The sequence below is a fragment of the Nelumbo nucifera genome, chromosome 1 (assembly GCF_055504915.1).
Source record: "Nelumbo nucifera cultivar China Antique chromosome 1, China Antique-T2T, whole genome shotgun sequence".
Classification (NCBI taxonomy): Eukaryota; Viridiplantae; Streptophyta; class Magnoliopsida; order Proteales; family Nelumbonaceae; genus Nelumbo; species Nelumbo nucifera.
The window spans coordinates 103,813,589-103,830,895 of NC_142649.1; the positions used below are offsets into that span (position 1 = coordinate 103,813,589).

Consider the following 17,307-nt stretch of genomic DNA (forward strand, 5'->3'; position numbering starts at 1 on the left):
ACTCATCTTTTATACCCACCTAATGAGGGGTATTTTTGTACTTGCAATTTTCTTTTTACCTTAGTTTAAATATCAATTAGGGTTAGGCAGAAGCTAAGCTGCTGTCCACTCTTCTATTCTCTCTTTTCTTCCCTTTTCTATCTTCTATTCTTCTTGCTCAGAACCTTCAGTGTGCTTCCATGAATGTTTTTCAAGTTGATTGGATCCATGTTGATGTGGTGTAAGAGCTATTTGTCACCATATTTGAAATCTTCGAGTTGCCTTATTCAAGAGTTTCCTTGGAGGACTAGTTATCCATGTTGCTACCAAGGTTACATTATTTCAAGGTCTGCAATTGAAGTGGATATTGATCCAGTCCAATTCAAATGTGATTCATGTATAGTGGAGTCAAATATCCAATAACAATAAACAGATAGAATTCGAATATTCACATAGAGTTCAGTTACTAATCAGATCAAATTCAGATAGACCCCAATTTGAACTCGATATTAATCCAACTCAATTCAATTATAACATCTATTAAATATGCATGTGTACATATCTTAACAAATGTACTCTTTATAAAATTTTAACATGTATATATTCTTACAAGGATATTTGAAGAAGTTAAGCCCCATTATGTCTTATTACAATCAACAAAGAGAAACATATAAAACCATAAAAAATCCCTAGCATGTTAAGAAATGCAAAGTTTTGTAGAAAAGCTGTTGTGATGCTTCTGAGTTTCTCACTGCTGCTTCCTCCCTTTTACTAAGTTGCTAAGAGCAGGATGAGTACCTTTCCCCCAAACTAGTGACCCGCTACCAACCATGCCAGTTAAGAAATAACTTGAGAAGATGGGAACATAGAAATCAAATAGGGCTCTGTTTTTCATCTTTTTTTGTTCTTTGGTTTTCTAGATTTTATTTTCAATTTTCTAAGGATTTATTTCATAGCAATACCTAACACCTGTGATCTGTCGGTAGCATTTAACTAGTAGTAACATTCACTGACCAGCCACCAAATGGCAAGGCATCCAAGACTAATCCTTTTCTGTTTGCATGCAATGCAGATTGCTAGAAACTTTTCTTTGAATATCATCTTTTATATATTTTTAATTTTAAAATTTACCCATTTATGGTGCAGGGAAATTCACCTAAATTCAACATAAACTCCTATTTTAAAAAGTGTTTTGAAGATTTAGTTCCATGGCTTTCCAGTTTTATGTTTAAATGGAAAAATCATTATTCCAGAGTTGGAATTTTTTCATTTATCTTTTTATTATTTCATTTCTTTAACTCTATTTTCTTCCTAATAACTTCAGTCATACTGCTGTTTTGGTTCATATTCTATGGGATTTCTAGTTCTTTTTTTTTTTTTCTGAAACCAATTACTATTAAAAAAGAACTCGCATCCAATTCCAGCAAACCATCAACAAAATGAAACAAATAAAGTTGTAATGTTAATAAGGGCAAATTACAGGCAGCCACCCTGCACTTACGGGGTGGTGATACTTAGCCCCCCAAACTTTGTTTTGCAATGAAGACGCCCTGGACTTCTGAATTCCAACACTTTTCCCTGTCTTTTGCATTCTGTTAGTTAACTTCATGGAATATTCCATTGAACATTTCGAAAACCACAAACTACCCTTTTGATTCAGTTTTTCTAAACTTCTAACTCTCACATGTTTTTCTCAACTTTCTTTCAATAAAGTTTATCTTGACAACACCTTGAGAATATCAGTTTATCAACATCTTGAGAATGATTAGTGCTTTAGAATGGTTATTTTCAAAATTTTTATATTTGTTGTTGTCATCCCATAGAATCTTGAATGGGTAAGTTAGTAATTTTAGTTTCACCTTTAACCCCATCAGCGGGTCAGGGGGAAAAGTGCTGGAATCCATAAGTTCAAAGAGGCCTTTGTCACAACACAAAGTTCAAAGGACTAGATACCACCACCCCTGCCTCAAACCCCTAGAGCTCTTGAAGTGAAGAATTGGAGCTCCATTAGTAAAAACAACATATCATTTCCAAGTCCAGCTTGCGTAGTACCCCCAGTTCATCTAACTTCAACCTTGAGTCAATTAACTCATTGGCCACAAGAATGTCATCAAAAATTTGTCTCTCAGGCATAAATGCCCCTTTGGAGGAAGAAATGATGTTAGAAGCACTTGTTTAAGTCTAGTGGCTAGTATTTTAGGAAGGATCTTGTAGAAACTACCACAAAGGCTAATAGGAATATAGTCCTTGATGCACTCCACCCTCCCTTTAAATGAAGGTTGTTAGAATATTAGAGTGATGTTCGGCTGATAAGAGTTCTTATTAGCCCATTCTTATGTTTAACTTATCTTGTAACTGGGCTTGTGTTAATGGGCCTAATCCTGTTTAATGATTTAAGTCATCTGGGTGTCCCATCACTAATCAGGGGCATCCCAGTAATTTCTTGTACCTTGTACTATATTCATCTATAAATAAAGGACTGGTCGACTGGCTAGTACAGTTCGACATTCTCTTCAGTTCTGTGGTTCTCTTCTCTTCCTTGCTACTTCAAGTATAGCTCTTCAGATTACAAAGGTGTTATTTAGACACCTCTCAAAAGAGCCATTGTCATGGAAATCAACAAGATCTTGGAGTAGATCTACTTTGTTGGTCTCCCAGCAGCACCTGAAGAATTCAAGGTTGAAGCAATCAGAACAGGGTGCCTTATCACCATCAAGGTTTATGATTGCATCCCACAGTTCATGTTCTGTACTGTAGCTTCAAGAGCTGCTTGCTAATTATTGGAGAGCTTGGAGCTACAGGCCATCATAGTGCTATTCACTAAATGAATCTAAGTTTTCAACCAACCTGCCATTGTTTTTGACTCTAGTAATCAAATTTAATTTGGCTAAGGCATTTGCTAATTTGTGTAAAAAGCTATGTCGTTTTCACCCTCTTTTAGCCATGTTATGCAGGCCCACTGCCTCCACGTGATCTCTTCCTTGTAAGAAATTTTGTCAAAATGCTTCTTTGAGTTGGCTCTTTGCTTCTTCTCCTCGAAGGAAATGCACTGCCACTTTTCTTTTTTATCAATTTCTCAGATAGCTCCTAAGCAGTCCTCTTTCTGCTTGGATAAGGAGAATAGAGTAGATTTCTTCCACGTCTTAATGTCCCTTTTGAGGTTATGAAGCTTCTTTTCAGAGATATGGGAGCACTACACTGAACATTCTTATCCTTGAAACCATCCTCTTCCAGCCAATGGTATTCAAACTGGAATGGACCGGGGGCTCTAAAGAAGGAACCGCCAATTAACGTGATAGGGGAGTGATCAGAAAGAGGCCTAGGGAGGGCCTCTTGATGAGTGGCAAGGAAGTTGTCCTCCCAATCGGAAAAGTGAGGAAATGGTCCAGCTGAACAAGGTTACAAGGGCAGGTTCCTCTTGAATGTTAGTCCAAGTAACACCTTTCAAAGGGGGATCTAGAAGCTCACGGTGGTTGATAAATGAAGAAAATCCTTGCATGCCTGAAGTGATTCTAGATCCACCTTTTTATCAAAAATATGATACTAAAGTCTGCCCCAGTGCACCAAAGAAGAGATTGTTTTGTTTTTGTATGTCTTCTGCCCAGAGCAATTATCTTTTGCATTCTCATTAGGTCCATAGACAGAGGAGACTATGCCATGAAACCATGAGGCCACAAGCCAATCCTATTACAATTTTGTCATTTTCTATTCATTGATATTGAGTTCGGTCCTTAGGAGTCATTTGTCTAGTTATCATAGTCACGAGTTCAGCAAATATGAAGTATGGTTTTTACAATGGCTCAATAACCATGCTTAACACCCTCCCTGTAATGTCATTGCTTAAAACATCAAAGTATCAACTTCTATCAAAAATACCTAAGTCTCAGGTTGAGAAGCATACATATTCAAATATGTACAATGCAAATACAAGGTTTAGAAATACCATATATAAGGTTTTGCAATGTACAATATAAGATTAGTTCCTAATTTATATAAAGCAGGAAAAACATGAACCAGGAAAATTTGTAGTCCAGACATGGAGATGTCTGGTCATCAATAATAAGTTCCTCATATTAAATAAATATAATACAGTAGATAAATATTCATGGAAAAAGTAAGCCAAAAATAAAAGTTTGACTTTTGCTTTAAAACTTGGAATGATGAAGTGGCAATGGTTATATAGAAAATAAAACTTCAATATCATATTGAAGAATTCTTACCATGCTCTTCTATAAACTGAAGTGCTTTCTCCAAGAAGGATGGAGTTCCGTCAACATCTTCTAAAGCAAACAATACAGGCCTACCAATAACCGATGACTTCGCAGGGTTCCTATCCTTCCCTAATAATAAATTGAAAAAAAAAAAAGATACAGAAAGGTTAATGTCGAGTGAAGAACCAAGTAAGCAAACTATTCAGGTAAAGACCATTGTATAACCCATTAACGACAAAATTTCCAGTCTAGAACCACTAGGGAAGCTCTTACCAACTTGTCCTCAACACAGCAGTAGACTCAATAAAACTAATAAAACTGAATGTAAAAAGTGATTTCAGGTGAGAAAAATAGAAGTGAGAGAAAAGAGAAGAATGGAATAACAGGTTTTAAGGCAAAAAAGAGAGAGCCCATTGTCTTATATATTCTGCTGTAATATAAAGAAAAATTACATTCTTGCCCCTAATTAGGAGACCACACTAATAGAAGTCAATGAAGAAATAAAACAGGTCAATAGCCCACTAACTACTAGCCCATAATCACTAAGAAAATAAAACAAAAAAGAAAAACAGCAGAAAATTAAAGACTTTCACTTTTTTCTACATACTGCTTACCTCTTATGCAAAATAAGAATAGTAAATGTATTTTCACTAAAAGTACAGGTTTTTTTATGTATATGTCACAGTAATGTTCATGCCGCAGGTGATAGCTGGATTTATAGAGATATGCAAGCAGCTTAAGCTTATAATTGAAAATTATACAGCAATGCAAAAAACCATATAATGTAGGCTACAAGGCATCCAATACATATGAAAGTTGAAGTTAATCAATCACATACCCTGTTCACCATCAACTGAATCAGCTGGATCATTCCGGAAGATGCCATTTTGTCCCATTGTTGCACTTGGTGCTTGAGACAAGGCATTCTCAAGTGCAGCCTTCCACTCATATAGATCCTCAGTAGTCTCAGCCTAGCATATAAAAAATAGTTAAATGGCAGTGACAACTCCAAACTTGAAAGAATAACAATAGAGCTCCTTGTACTTTTGTGAGAAACATTGGCTGAAAATAAGGTGGCAAAACAAAATCACTTACATACAAGGATGTAAATATCCCAAAAAAACCTCGAATCAAAGAAGATTGTCAAGAAAGAAGAGAGGAAAAGGTAAAACAAGGGTTGCACATTGATGGAGAGGGAGACATAAAAACGTTACTCTGACTCTTCAAAAGTTACACAACTCAAATTCACATTAAATCCACAAGACAGATAACAATTAGAATAAATATCAGGGGAATTTTGTTTCTACAACCAAAGATTTGAATACTGGATGGCATGTCAACAGCCCAAACTTATGTGCATCTCAAACTTAATCTTTTAATATGACCATTGGATTAGGATGAAATTTGGATATTTTGAAACTTAAGAAGTCTAACGGAAATCTCAAGCTAATTGAACTATAGCAAGGCTTTCATCAGAAGAGGTTACTGTTGCTGGGTTTCTTTGACTGTTAATAGTTGGTCAAGGTCAAAATCAAACATTTGACCAATGGGCTCAATACCTTGGACCAATTGCCCCACAATAAGGAGTTTATGGTTCAAATTTCATGTCAATTGGGTTAGTAGTAAATTACAGTTTGCCTTTCAATTTTGGAGAGTATAATTTGCCATTCTGGTGTCTCTCAGTAGTGTCCAACAACCAGGTTTAGTTTAAGTAACTAATATTAATGTTTTATAAGGCTTTAAGAGATTATAAAGGCTTCTATTATTATTCACACCATTGTTCATTTTTTGTTATTGAACTGTTTCTCTTTTCAGCAAGAAAGGAATTGACCTTCTTCTATTGTTGTCTCTAGCCGACTGCTATTGAGAACTGATTTGTCTGTTCTCAATCTACTTCTATTAGTTGCTGTAAGAAATCTTCCTCTATTATTTGTGTGCTAGTGTGCAATTTTTGGTTACATTAAATCTGGCACCAACAAAGGAAACTCTTTTCTTACTATGTAATCAATGTTTTAATCCAATCTGGAAGCTGAACTGGTTTTTCCCTCCAGGTCAACAGATCAACCCGTGATGTCATAACAACTAAAAAATAAAAAATAAATACAAAAAGTCAACAGATTAACACTCCAATTTAACAGTTTTTTGTAATATGGCAGGTCAGAGGTTGACCCAAACTGGAACTGTGACCAGGTCACCAGGTCGATGATGGGTTGAAAACACTGCATATTATCAAAATAATTGGCAACTTTCTTCTACACTAGGGGCAAATGTTTGAAACAGTGATTTATAATACAAAACAGAGAATAACCAATCAGCCTTTCACATTAAGGTAAAGAGATCTTTCATAACATAATAAGGCAAAAGAGGGAACTAAAGTTGGCAGTTGGAATCTTATTGTTAGTTCTTCATGGAGGACATTAAAGCAAAAAGATCGTATTATTTGGTTTCAATTTTTTTCTTGAAAGTAAACTAGAAAAATGTAGTTTATGAAACCTTCGTGGAAAAAGTAAGAATAAGAGAAACCTATGAAGCATTTCCAAACAAAAAAATTTAAGAAGAAAACGGGAAAAGGAAATACCTTGAGTGTAAAAGTTCGCCCATCACGACCATCAGGAAAAAGCACAGTTAAGAGTTTTTTATCAGCTCTGACAACCACACTACACGATTTGTGCATGAAAATATTAATAGCTAATAGCAACATACTTTCAAGTAAACCTATCTCAACTAGATGGAATCACCTAGTTGATTGCAACTGATCTGAATAAATATGAAACACTGAGACAACCAATATGAGAAGTCCAAATAATAAGAAATGTGGAATTCAAAGAAGTAGCCAACCTGCCTGAGTTGTTTAAATCAATACCACCCAATGTCAGATTCACCTCACTCCCTTTTTGGGAAACAAGACTCTGGAAAGTAAAAAGCAGTCAATCAACATTTTATAAATTTGCTATTACAGAAAGCCTAATGAGAGAAAAGTAAATAACTAAACTAGTCAAAGAGAATTAGACATGACCAAAGAATTATACATGAAAAAGTTTTCAACAAGGTGGTAACCATTATTCATATCATGATCAAGGTGAAGTAAATAAGTTTTAGTAGTTACAGAAGGTCTCAGGTTGATGCCTACTGTTAGCCTTTCTCATGTGGAGCTGGAAAGGAATTCAAGGGTTTACAATTGACTGGACTAGAGATGGCAGTGAGGCACCTTTCGTTCTATGATACCATATCAGGAGGCTTAGGACCATAGCATCTAGAGTGAACATATCATTTAGATAGATCCAGACATCAGCAAACTCATTGGCTGATAGCATGAATAGAGGAGTGAAGAGGACTGACTTGTACAGGTCATTCCCTGGATTTCTTTCTTTTTTTTCTTTTATCTTCAATGAATAATCAAAATTTTCATTCAAGTATATGAATGAGTATGTACAATAAAAGCACAAAAGCCAAAAAAACAATTTATGGTATACTGCTCTTTAAATCCCAATGCACAGAACCACCTAAACAAATTCTCTACATCTTAATTTGAGAGCAAGAGTCTAGCTACCCTTACTTTTTTGTTCCTAATTATTTATTCAAGATTAATTTTTATAGTTTCTTGAGAGGTGCCTTATTTCCTAAATATATAGGGTTACTTCTCTCACTTTTTCCTCTGACTTACAGTTTCAATCTTACAAAACCATTGTGCACCAGCCATGAGATACAACATATCATCAAGCCAAGGTATCAGGAATCTATATTTATATGTGATCTTATTGATTGCACAACTATCTATATACATTCTCTAAGACCTATCTTTCTTAGGGGTTAATAGGGTTGGCACAGCACATGGACTTAAACTCTCACAAATGAAACCTCTTTTTAAAAGTTCATCTACTTATCATTGCAATTCAGCATGCTCCTTTGGATTCATCCTATAATGTGGGAGGTTAGGCAACTAAGATCCTGGGACTAATTCAATGGCATGTTGAATGTCCCACAAAGGTGGTAATTCACTTGTCGATTCTTCTAGGGCCACATCCTAGAATTCCTTCAATAGGGTTGTGATCTAAGGTGAATTTGTAGTTGACTCTACAGGAGCAACCCTTGTGTCCTCTTTGGCAACAACAATCAAGACTAGACCTGACTGCCTGCCTTTTCAAATTCTTTTCTAATCAGAATGTGCAAAGGTTTCCTTTCTGGAGGGTCAATTGGGAAAACCTTTTTGGATATATTCTTCTCAGATGGTTTAGCTAGTATCACAACAATAGATTCCCATTGTGCTTGATGATTGTCATCCATAATAGGTAACATTCATATCATATAACCATGAACACCCCAATAAGACATGAGAAACATCCATAGGTAGAACATCACGCCAAATCTTGTCTGAATAATCACAAATTTGGATGGGAACCAAACACCTCTCGATTATGGGTAGAGAAGTCCTATCTACCCAAGCTACTCTATATGGTTGTGGGTGTGGTTCAGGTTTGAGTTTCATTCTTGATATGGCAGATTTGGACAAGACATTCATGGAATTGCCTCCATCAATGACTACTTTGCACACAGCATCCCTACATTTAAAATAGTATTGAAAAATACTAGTGCACCTCCAGTCATCTATCTCAGTGGGAGTAGACAAAATGCACCTCATAACATTAAGGTGGTGATCATCAACACAACCTTGGTTATGGGTAGAGAAGTCCTATCTACCCAAGCTACTCTATATGGTTGTGGGTGTGGTTCAGGTTTGAGTTTCATTCTTGATTTGGCAGATTTGGACAAGACATTCATGGAATTGCCTCCATCAATGACTACTTTGAACACAGCATCCCTACATTTAAAATAGTATTGAAAAATACTAGTGCACCTCCAGTCATCAATCTCAGTGGGAGTAGACAAAATGCACTCATAACATTAAGGTGGTGATCATCAACACAACCTTGGTCTTCTTCAAATTCAGACTCAGAGGGTTCCTCTAAAGACTCAACAACTTGATCAACATCTTCAACCTCAAAAGATTCTTCTACATCTGTGCCTATGGTTAAATTTTGATTTTGACAATGTGAAGCAACATGTCCTTCACCATGAAAACTAAAACACTAAATGTTAAACACTTTTTGTCGTGAACTAGAAGTAGTGTTAGTGTTGGTTCTCTGAACAAGATTGTTACTACCACTAGGCATTATTGGTTCTGACTATGTAGGCCTATTGGTCCTTAGAAAAGACACTGACTTGGACATGGATTTGAGTGCTTGGTTCTCTCCAACTTGGGAAGACATTTTCCAAAAGGTAGAAAACTTTTGGAACTTTTCAAGCTCTAAGGCCGTATGGTAAGCCTCTTCTATGGTGTCAAGAATATGCAAATTCAGCACCCTTTTCAATTCAGGTCTCAATCCATTAATGAACTTAGTGAGATTCACCCATTGTTCTTCCCTTATATCACCTTTCATAGACAAGTCCTCAAATCGATTAAGGTAATCAGTTACACTTAATGACCATCCATTGCTCCGATAATTGTCTTTTATAATATGTGGGAAGATATTTTTCTCTCAATTTAGCTTTCATTTCAGCCCACAAATTAATGGGTGCCTCACCTAGACGCTCAAATGTTTCATTGGACCCCTTGCCAATAACGCATCTTGGTAAAACGAACACGCTAGGTATCAAACATGTTATACCAATCAAAGTAGTCCTCCATATCCACTAGCCAATCTAGGAAAGCACTAGGGTTTAATTACCGTCATAGCTAGAGACATCCACTTTGACCTTCTTTGCAATTTCACCATCCTCAAGGAAAGCTCTTCAATCATCCTAAATCCTACCTTGATTATGTGGAGGGAATATATCCTAACGCCTACCACAATATTGTCTATGCCTAGGATGATCCTCAAAGTTACTTTCTTGAAATTCATCCTCATCATCTAGTTCTTGTGGATTGTCAATACGGTACCCACGGCCTATAACCCAACTGGTTCGCATTTCTGGAAATATGTCCCAAGTTTGGAACTTGACTCTCCCTGTCCATGTTTTTTGGTATAAAGTCGGTTGGGTGATAAATGGAACCAATAACATGACCAGTACTCGGGTCAAACAGTTTGACTGTATAGGTCTATGACGTTTTTAAAACCTTGGAGGACAGAAAAGAAGTCAAAGAGAAGAAGTCAAAATTTTCTATTTCTCAAAAATATAACATAACCCCTATACATAATGTTAGGCTTTATAAGAAACTAAAAATTGAAATTTACAAGTAAGAATGCAGGGCACACCAGTCTCAATGTGATCTCCATCATGGGGTGGGGGACTAAGGCTCAACTTGGAAGCTCATGTTTAAAAGCATAATGCACATTTTCAATAGTTGAGGTACCTTATGTCAAAAATGCATGTTTCATACATTAATTGAAGTAAAGTTCCCATTAAGAGCCATCTAAATACCAATTCTAAGACTTCTCAATATGATGCTTTTAATTCATCTAGATATTCTTCTCATACGAAATATAAGCATTTGCACATATCTATAGTCTACACCTCATTTCACGTCTTTCTTTTCTTTTTGATCAGAAATTTTCAAGTTTTTTTCTTGAAATATGAGATTTGATGAGGCTTAAGCCTCAGGCCTCAAGGTTTACACTTCATGCATAAAAAGATCCAAGCACCTTACCTCACACATCTAAGTTAAAAGCATAGATTCTAGCAGTTACATCTCAGGCAAGTAAAGGTTGAAGATGATTCCATGCTGACGGTGGGATGGATAAATAGCAGCAGCCAAGGGATACGGAGTTAAAGAAAAGTTTTTGAAAGAGATTAGACAGTTAGTCATAGAGGTTGAGACTTCATTTATATGGGTTAATAGATCAGCTAATGATTTGGTGGATGCTCTCTCCAAGCCAATGTTTTAAAACGCAGAGGCGTGATGCGAAGTGTTCCACTACCAAGAGGCGTGAGGCATAGTTCAGAACGCAAGAGGCGCAAGCCTCCCAAACACAAGAAGGTGTAAGCCTCCTTAAGAGGAGAGGCATTAGGAGGAGGATGAAGAAGAAGGGGGGATCTCATTTTTTCTTTATTTTTAATACAAATCTTTTATATTAAGAAGAACAAAGATGCATAACATTAGTTGAACCCCCTAACTCAAAAAAACAAATTGGGCTGCATCAAAAAGGGGGTGGGGGGTCTGGGGGGCGAAGCCCCCTAGCCGAAGGGGCAGGGGACAAACCACTTTCTTTCCCCTTATCTTTTCTTCCCTTCCCTTTCCTTTCCTTTTCTCTTTTTTTCTTCTCTTTCTTTTTCTTTCCCTTCCCTTTCTTTTCCTTTCCTTTCCTTTCCTTTTTTTTTTCTTTTTTCTTTTTTTTTTCTGTCTTTTTATATCAGATGTGCATGAGGCGCATGAGGTGTACACCTCTTGCACCTGAGGCGTACGCCTCAGAGGTGTCAGAGCCTCTGGCATACGCCTCAGGGCGTTTTGGGAGCTCTCCAAGCAAGGGCATCCAGGGAGCAATTTTTTGGACTTCTTTGATTGCTTGGTGACATTAAGGTGTTGGATCAGTGGGAGCCATTTTTGTAAAATCAATTTGTATAAGTTTCCTTTGGTTTAATAAAAGTCATTTTGTTACTAATTAAAAAAAGCAGTGATTCTAGCTGCTAGAAATTAAATTTACAAAAAAGAATTGACATATGGGAACTAAATCATTTTAAGGCTGTGTTTGGTTTAAAGGTAGGGAAAGGACCCTTATCATTTGTACAGGTTTCCCTTCCTTTCCCTACCTTTTCCTTCAAACCAAACACAGCCTAAGGTTTAATGAGTTTGATCATCATGGTAAATGTGCATATTAGTAAGAAAATAGGAACCTAATGATTGGAAAAAAAGCAATGTGTGATGAAGAACAAAAAATAAGTAAATATAATATTGTGCCTACTAAACCAATTATATGGAAAGAAAAACTCAGAAAATGAAAACAAAAATAATAAAACAATTGCTTACTGGATCACTTCTAAAGAAGACCAATGATGTGCGTGTTAAAACAAACCATCTTTTCTTCCATGATGTCCATCCTATTCCTGATATGGGGAACTACAAAGTATTAATTACTGATAATGTCATAATCCTAACTAAAAGAGAAATTTTATTAACTATAGAAATGAGCAAAAGATTGTAAATGCGACAAACAGAGTAAAGAGGCAAGAAGTGTACAAAACAATGGGTGTGAAGACAACAGAAGAGAGCAGGCAAAAACCTTGCATGGCAGAGGATTTTATTTTGTAAAGAATTGGGATGATCTGGCTATATGTATCCTTTGTGTAATTTGTAGAGAAGACAGGTTGTTTCAGAGAACTGAGTATCTTTTGTGCAAGATTTCCTTGCCCTCTCTTTTGTTAACATTTTTTATCAGTAAAAAGATTTCACTAAACATTCATGAATTTAGGACAGTCATTAAAGGAATTTCCCACCCCATACATCATACTACAACTTTGCCCAAAACAAGAAAGGCCTGTCAACTCCCTGTTTTGCTAACACATCTGCCATCCCATTGGCAGTCCTTGCCCAGCTTAAAGTAGAATTAAACCTCTTTGCTAGGGTATCAATTTCCCTAAAGGCATATCTGTATTTCCAAGGGGCTGAGTTGATTTTCTTGGTCCAATTGATGACTAGTTGTGAGCAATTAAGTGTCAGAAATGTCAATACTCAAGTGTATCGGAAAGGCAATTCTAAGAGACGTATCGGGATACTCCTTGGATACACATGTGTATCGAAGAAAAATTAAGATATGCATGGAAACAATATAAATACTTCAACAAATCATAAAAATACATCAATAACACTAAATATATGACCTTAATGAGGTATGAATACATTAAATTAATATATTTTAATGTGTTTTATGAAGAAATGCACCGTAGTCAATTATAATTTTCACTAAAAAACACTATGCTTAACTATAACTCATAGACTATAATTCTTAAGTTTTAAGGGATGGGAAAAGCCCAACTATCCTATCCAACCATAAAACATGCATTGGCATAACTTCTAAGTGAAAATATAATTAATAATTATTTTTTATAATTAATTACTATCTATTTTTTGTCAACTAACATAAAATAGAATAGCAAATAAAGAAGAAAATAAGAAGAAATAGAGGAAACACCAAGATTTAACGTGTTTTGGCTTGGGAGCCTACACCCACGAGAAGAGAGGGAAAAATGTCTATTATGAGAACAAGAGATATATGGTTGACCTCTCTGCATACTCACAACCAAATATCCACTCTCACTCCACCCTAATCTCACACAACCAATGACTTAAGTAAGCAAAAGATCCAATTATATCAGAATTTCACATAGGCCCCTCTTCCTCCCATAAATACATACAAGTCCCCAATATTTATCAACATTACAAATATACCCTTATAACTTTCAACACCCTCCCTGAAAGTAAACCCAAATATGATCAAATACAATATATTTCTCTACACCCACCCTCAAACTCAAGGTGGGGAAACCAGCTTGAGTTTTCGAGTAAGGATGTTGAAGCAACTTCCATGAAAATAGGTGTACTATTGAAGCAACAACCATGAAAACTTGAGATGTTGAAGGGGCCTCTTAGAAACCAAAGTTGGATGTTAGAAAGCTGAATGAACTCATGTTGGAAAGCCAAAGTAGAGCCAAGTCAAGGTCTAGTAATCATCAAACTAAAGTTGGCCAATAGAAAGCCAACACATATCATGCCAAAGAATCAAATTTATCCATCATAAGGCTAATCACAATCAGCGAATTGAAGAACCAACCATTTCAAACAACTAGATCATCAAAAATGCTAATATAATACCCAAAACAGAGTTGCCTAACGGAAAGCCAACTATGCTGAACTCCATAAACCAGAGCAAAAATTTAGAATTGATCAACGGAAACCCAACTATGAACTCCATAAACCAAATTGAGGAATCGAAGTTGCCAATCAGAAAGCCAACTAGATAAAGTGAATCAAAATCACATGTCACCAAAGGAGATCAAGACTCCAAGGATTTCTTCAACAGTAACTAAAAACTGATGAGCATAATAAAGGATCATTGCTGAAACATTTCATCAAACATCTTCCATGCAAAACATGTGAGGTAAACAAACCAAATATTAACTGATGATAATAGATCCATAATTCACCAATCTTGAGAGAAATATTGTATTTGGTTGTATTTGGATATATTTGTAATATTGATAAATTATGGGGACCTATATCTCTTTATGGGAGAAAAAGGGGCTTCTGTGTAATTCTGATATATTTTGGTATCTTGCTTATTTAAGCTAGTGGTTGTGTGAGTTTAGGTTTTGAGAAAGAGTGAGTGAGGAAGAGAGTAAGAGTGTGTGTGTGTGTAGCCTTTCCTCCCATGGATGTAGCCTACCAAGCCGAACCACATTAAACCTTGGTGTTTCTCTATTTCTTCTTCGTGTTTCCTCCTTGAGTTGCTTTTATATTTTATGTTGGTTGACAAGGTATCAAAGCTATTTTATGTTGTTTAACATGGTATCAGAGCAGGTGATCACTAAATGTTGTTAAAATTCGTAATGGCGTAGTGTTCATTGCAAAAAGAGGCAGTTTTGGTTTTCTTTCTATGACATAATTTTGTTAGGATTACTACTGATTGCATGTCTATTTTTTTTATGGAATTTGATTTTATTTGGAAGTAAAAAACAAAAAAAAAACATGGGAACAGAGCAGGTGTTCCAGTTGCTATGAAGGTGTCCTGTTGCTATTTTTCATGTTCAGTTGAGGTGGTAGTCAACTACTATGAAATCTCTTCATGTAGTAGTCGACTACTAAGAACAGGATACTGATAGTAGTTGACTACTACAAAATCTCTTCATGTAGTAGTCGACTACTAGCCTTAGGATGCAGTATTTTGTGAGTTGGCATTAGTTTTGTGAGTTGAAAAAGGGGCTTTGATGCCTCAAGTTGTGGTTGTTTGTTAGTTGATTGAAAAAGGGGTTTCAATGCCTCAAGTTGTAGTTGTTTGGTGCTTGGTTGGAAAAGAGGTTGTGATGTCACAAGTTGTAGTTGTTTGTGAGTTGATGATGGTTATGTGAGTTGAAAAATGGGTTTTGATGCCTCAAGTTGTGGTTGTTTGGTGCTTGGTTGGAAAAGAGGTTGTGATGTCTCAAGTTGTAGTTGTTTGTGAGTTGATGATGGTTATGTGAGTTGAAAAATGGGTTTTGATGCCTCAAGTTGTGGTTGTTTGTGAGTTGATGATGGTTTTGTGAGTTGAAAAATGGGTTTTGATGCCTCAAGTTGTAGTTGTTTGGTGGTTGGTTGGAAAAGGAGCTTTGATGCTTCAAGTTATGGTTGTTTGGCGGTTGGTTGGAAACGGGGCTTTGATGCCTCAAGTTGTAGTTGTTTATGAGTTGGTGAGTTGGAAAAGGAGCTTTGATGCCTCAAGTGGTTGGTTGTGATTTTGTGAGTTGGAAAAGAGGTTGTGATGCCTCAACTTGTGGTTGTTTGTAGGTGATGGTTTTGTGAGTTGAAAAATGGGCTTTGATGCCTCAAACTGTGGTTGTTTGTTGGTGGTGGTTTTGTGAGTTGAAAAATGGGCACTGATACCTCGAACTGTGGTTGTTTGTTGGTGGTGATTTTGTGAGTTGGAAAAGAGGCGGTGATGCCTTTAGTTGTGGATGTTTGTGAATTGGTAATGGTTTGTGGTGTGGTGATAATTTTGTTGGTGAACGTGTGAAGCTCCCTTGATGTATCGGTGAACTGTTGCTTCAGAGGTCCCTTCAACACCTCAAGGTTCATGGCTGCTACTGCTTCAATAGTGAACCTATTTCCATGAAGGCTAATGGGCCTTGTCTTTATAGTAATGGGGTAGCTAAATAATTTAGAGGTCACTTGGATCTACAAGAATGAACACAAGAAATATAAATGGCTGACAAGAAACATGACTGTTATAGTACAGTGGGTGGGGAGATCAGCGAATGCCCTTGGGGATACTTTGGAAAAACAAGGGACAAATAGGGAAACACTATTTTGGGCTAAACTGTAATTTTATAGTAGCACACATGTATTCTTTGCTATAGTTCTTTTGGTTCAAGTTTTTTGTGGGTTCCATGTCTTTGAGAGGTGGCAACTCGTGCCTTCCCAAGGGCCTATACTAATGAAATGTGATATATTATTTATCAAAAAAATGAGCCATGTCTTTATGGGCCTATTAACTTTTCTTATTTTATTTTTAATTATGATTATGAGCTGGCTGCCCATTTAAGGGCAGATCTGTAATTGTCCTTATTGAGTTAAGTTTAATAAAAGATTAGAGGAGAAGAGGAGAAAGTGATTGAACAATCTTTTTCCTCTCCTTTCTTCATCTACTTTTTCTTTTCTCTACTTTTTCTCTTCTTTCTTCTCACCTTTTTCACAAATAATCTAAGATTTATTTTTTGATTTATTGGACTGAATCACATCTTGGTATCAGAGCATCGTTCCTTTCTTCCTTCTTTTTCTTTGTTTCCCATACACCCTTCGTTTAGAAGAGTGTATGGAGAGATAGAATGCTGAATGTTTTGAGATCATCTGAGCCTAGTTGGTAGAGAGTTTGGAGAGATAGAAACTGACTTGGATTGCAAAGAAATTGAGGCTGTTGTATTTTGCCCAAAACCCTAGCCGACTAGAGAACTTTCTAGTTATAGGTTAAAGAGACAGTTTGACAGTGGCACTCAGGGTTTGGAAGGTCACTTTTAATCCCTAATAGAAGGCGGTTGAGGTTGGAGACTGTTTGGAGAGCTCTAGCAAGAGTGGCAGTTGTTCTTCCATTTCTCCCATGGAGCTAAGTGTAGTGAAACCCTAATTTTGGGGACCTTCTTGTGTGAGACTGGTTATAGTTGGGTCCATATAATCCAAAATCATTATTTTTGGATTTTCGTTTGACAAATGGAGTAGTTTGGAAGTGAGATGAAGCAGAACCCGATGTTCGTGGTTGGTCCAGCAGATTTCGTTCCGACTGGGGTGACAACAATTAAGCTGGATGGAACAAATTACTTGGTCTGGATACAGTCCATACAGATTTATGTTTGCAATAGAGGTAAATTAGGCTATCTTACAGGCAGTAAGGAGAAGCCAACAAAGACTGATCCTACATATGAAAAATCGATGCAAGAG

At 36.4% G+C, this 17,307-nt stretch overlaps 1 protein-coding gene across 9 annotated transcripts in view; it reads right to left on the reverse strand.

Moving 5' to 3' along the window:
* LOC104608599 (rho GTPase-activating protein REN1-like) overlaps nt 1-17,307 on the reverse strand; it is a 98,447-nt gene that overhangs the window by 41,147 nt on the left and 39,993 nt on the right. For all 9 annotated transcript variants that reach the window (XM_088890885.1, XM_010274631.3, XM_019199655.2 and 6 more), the window contains exons 5-9: nt 12,154-12,230; nt 7,029-7,099; nt 6,769-6,847; nt 5,029-5,161; nt 4,200-4,319 (exon numbers count right to left, since the gene is read on the reverse strand). In XM_088890885.1, coding sequence (XP_088747011.1) covers nt 4,200-4,319; nt 5,029-5,161; nt 6,769-6,847; nt 7,029-7,099; nt 12,154-12,230 — 480 coding nt within the window. The remainder of the gene's footprint in view (nt 1-4,199; nt 4,320-5,028; nt 5,162-6,768; nt 6,848-7,028; nt 7,100-12,153; nt 12,231-17,307) is intronic.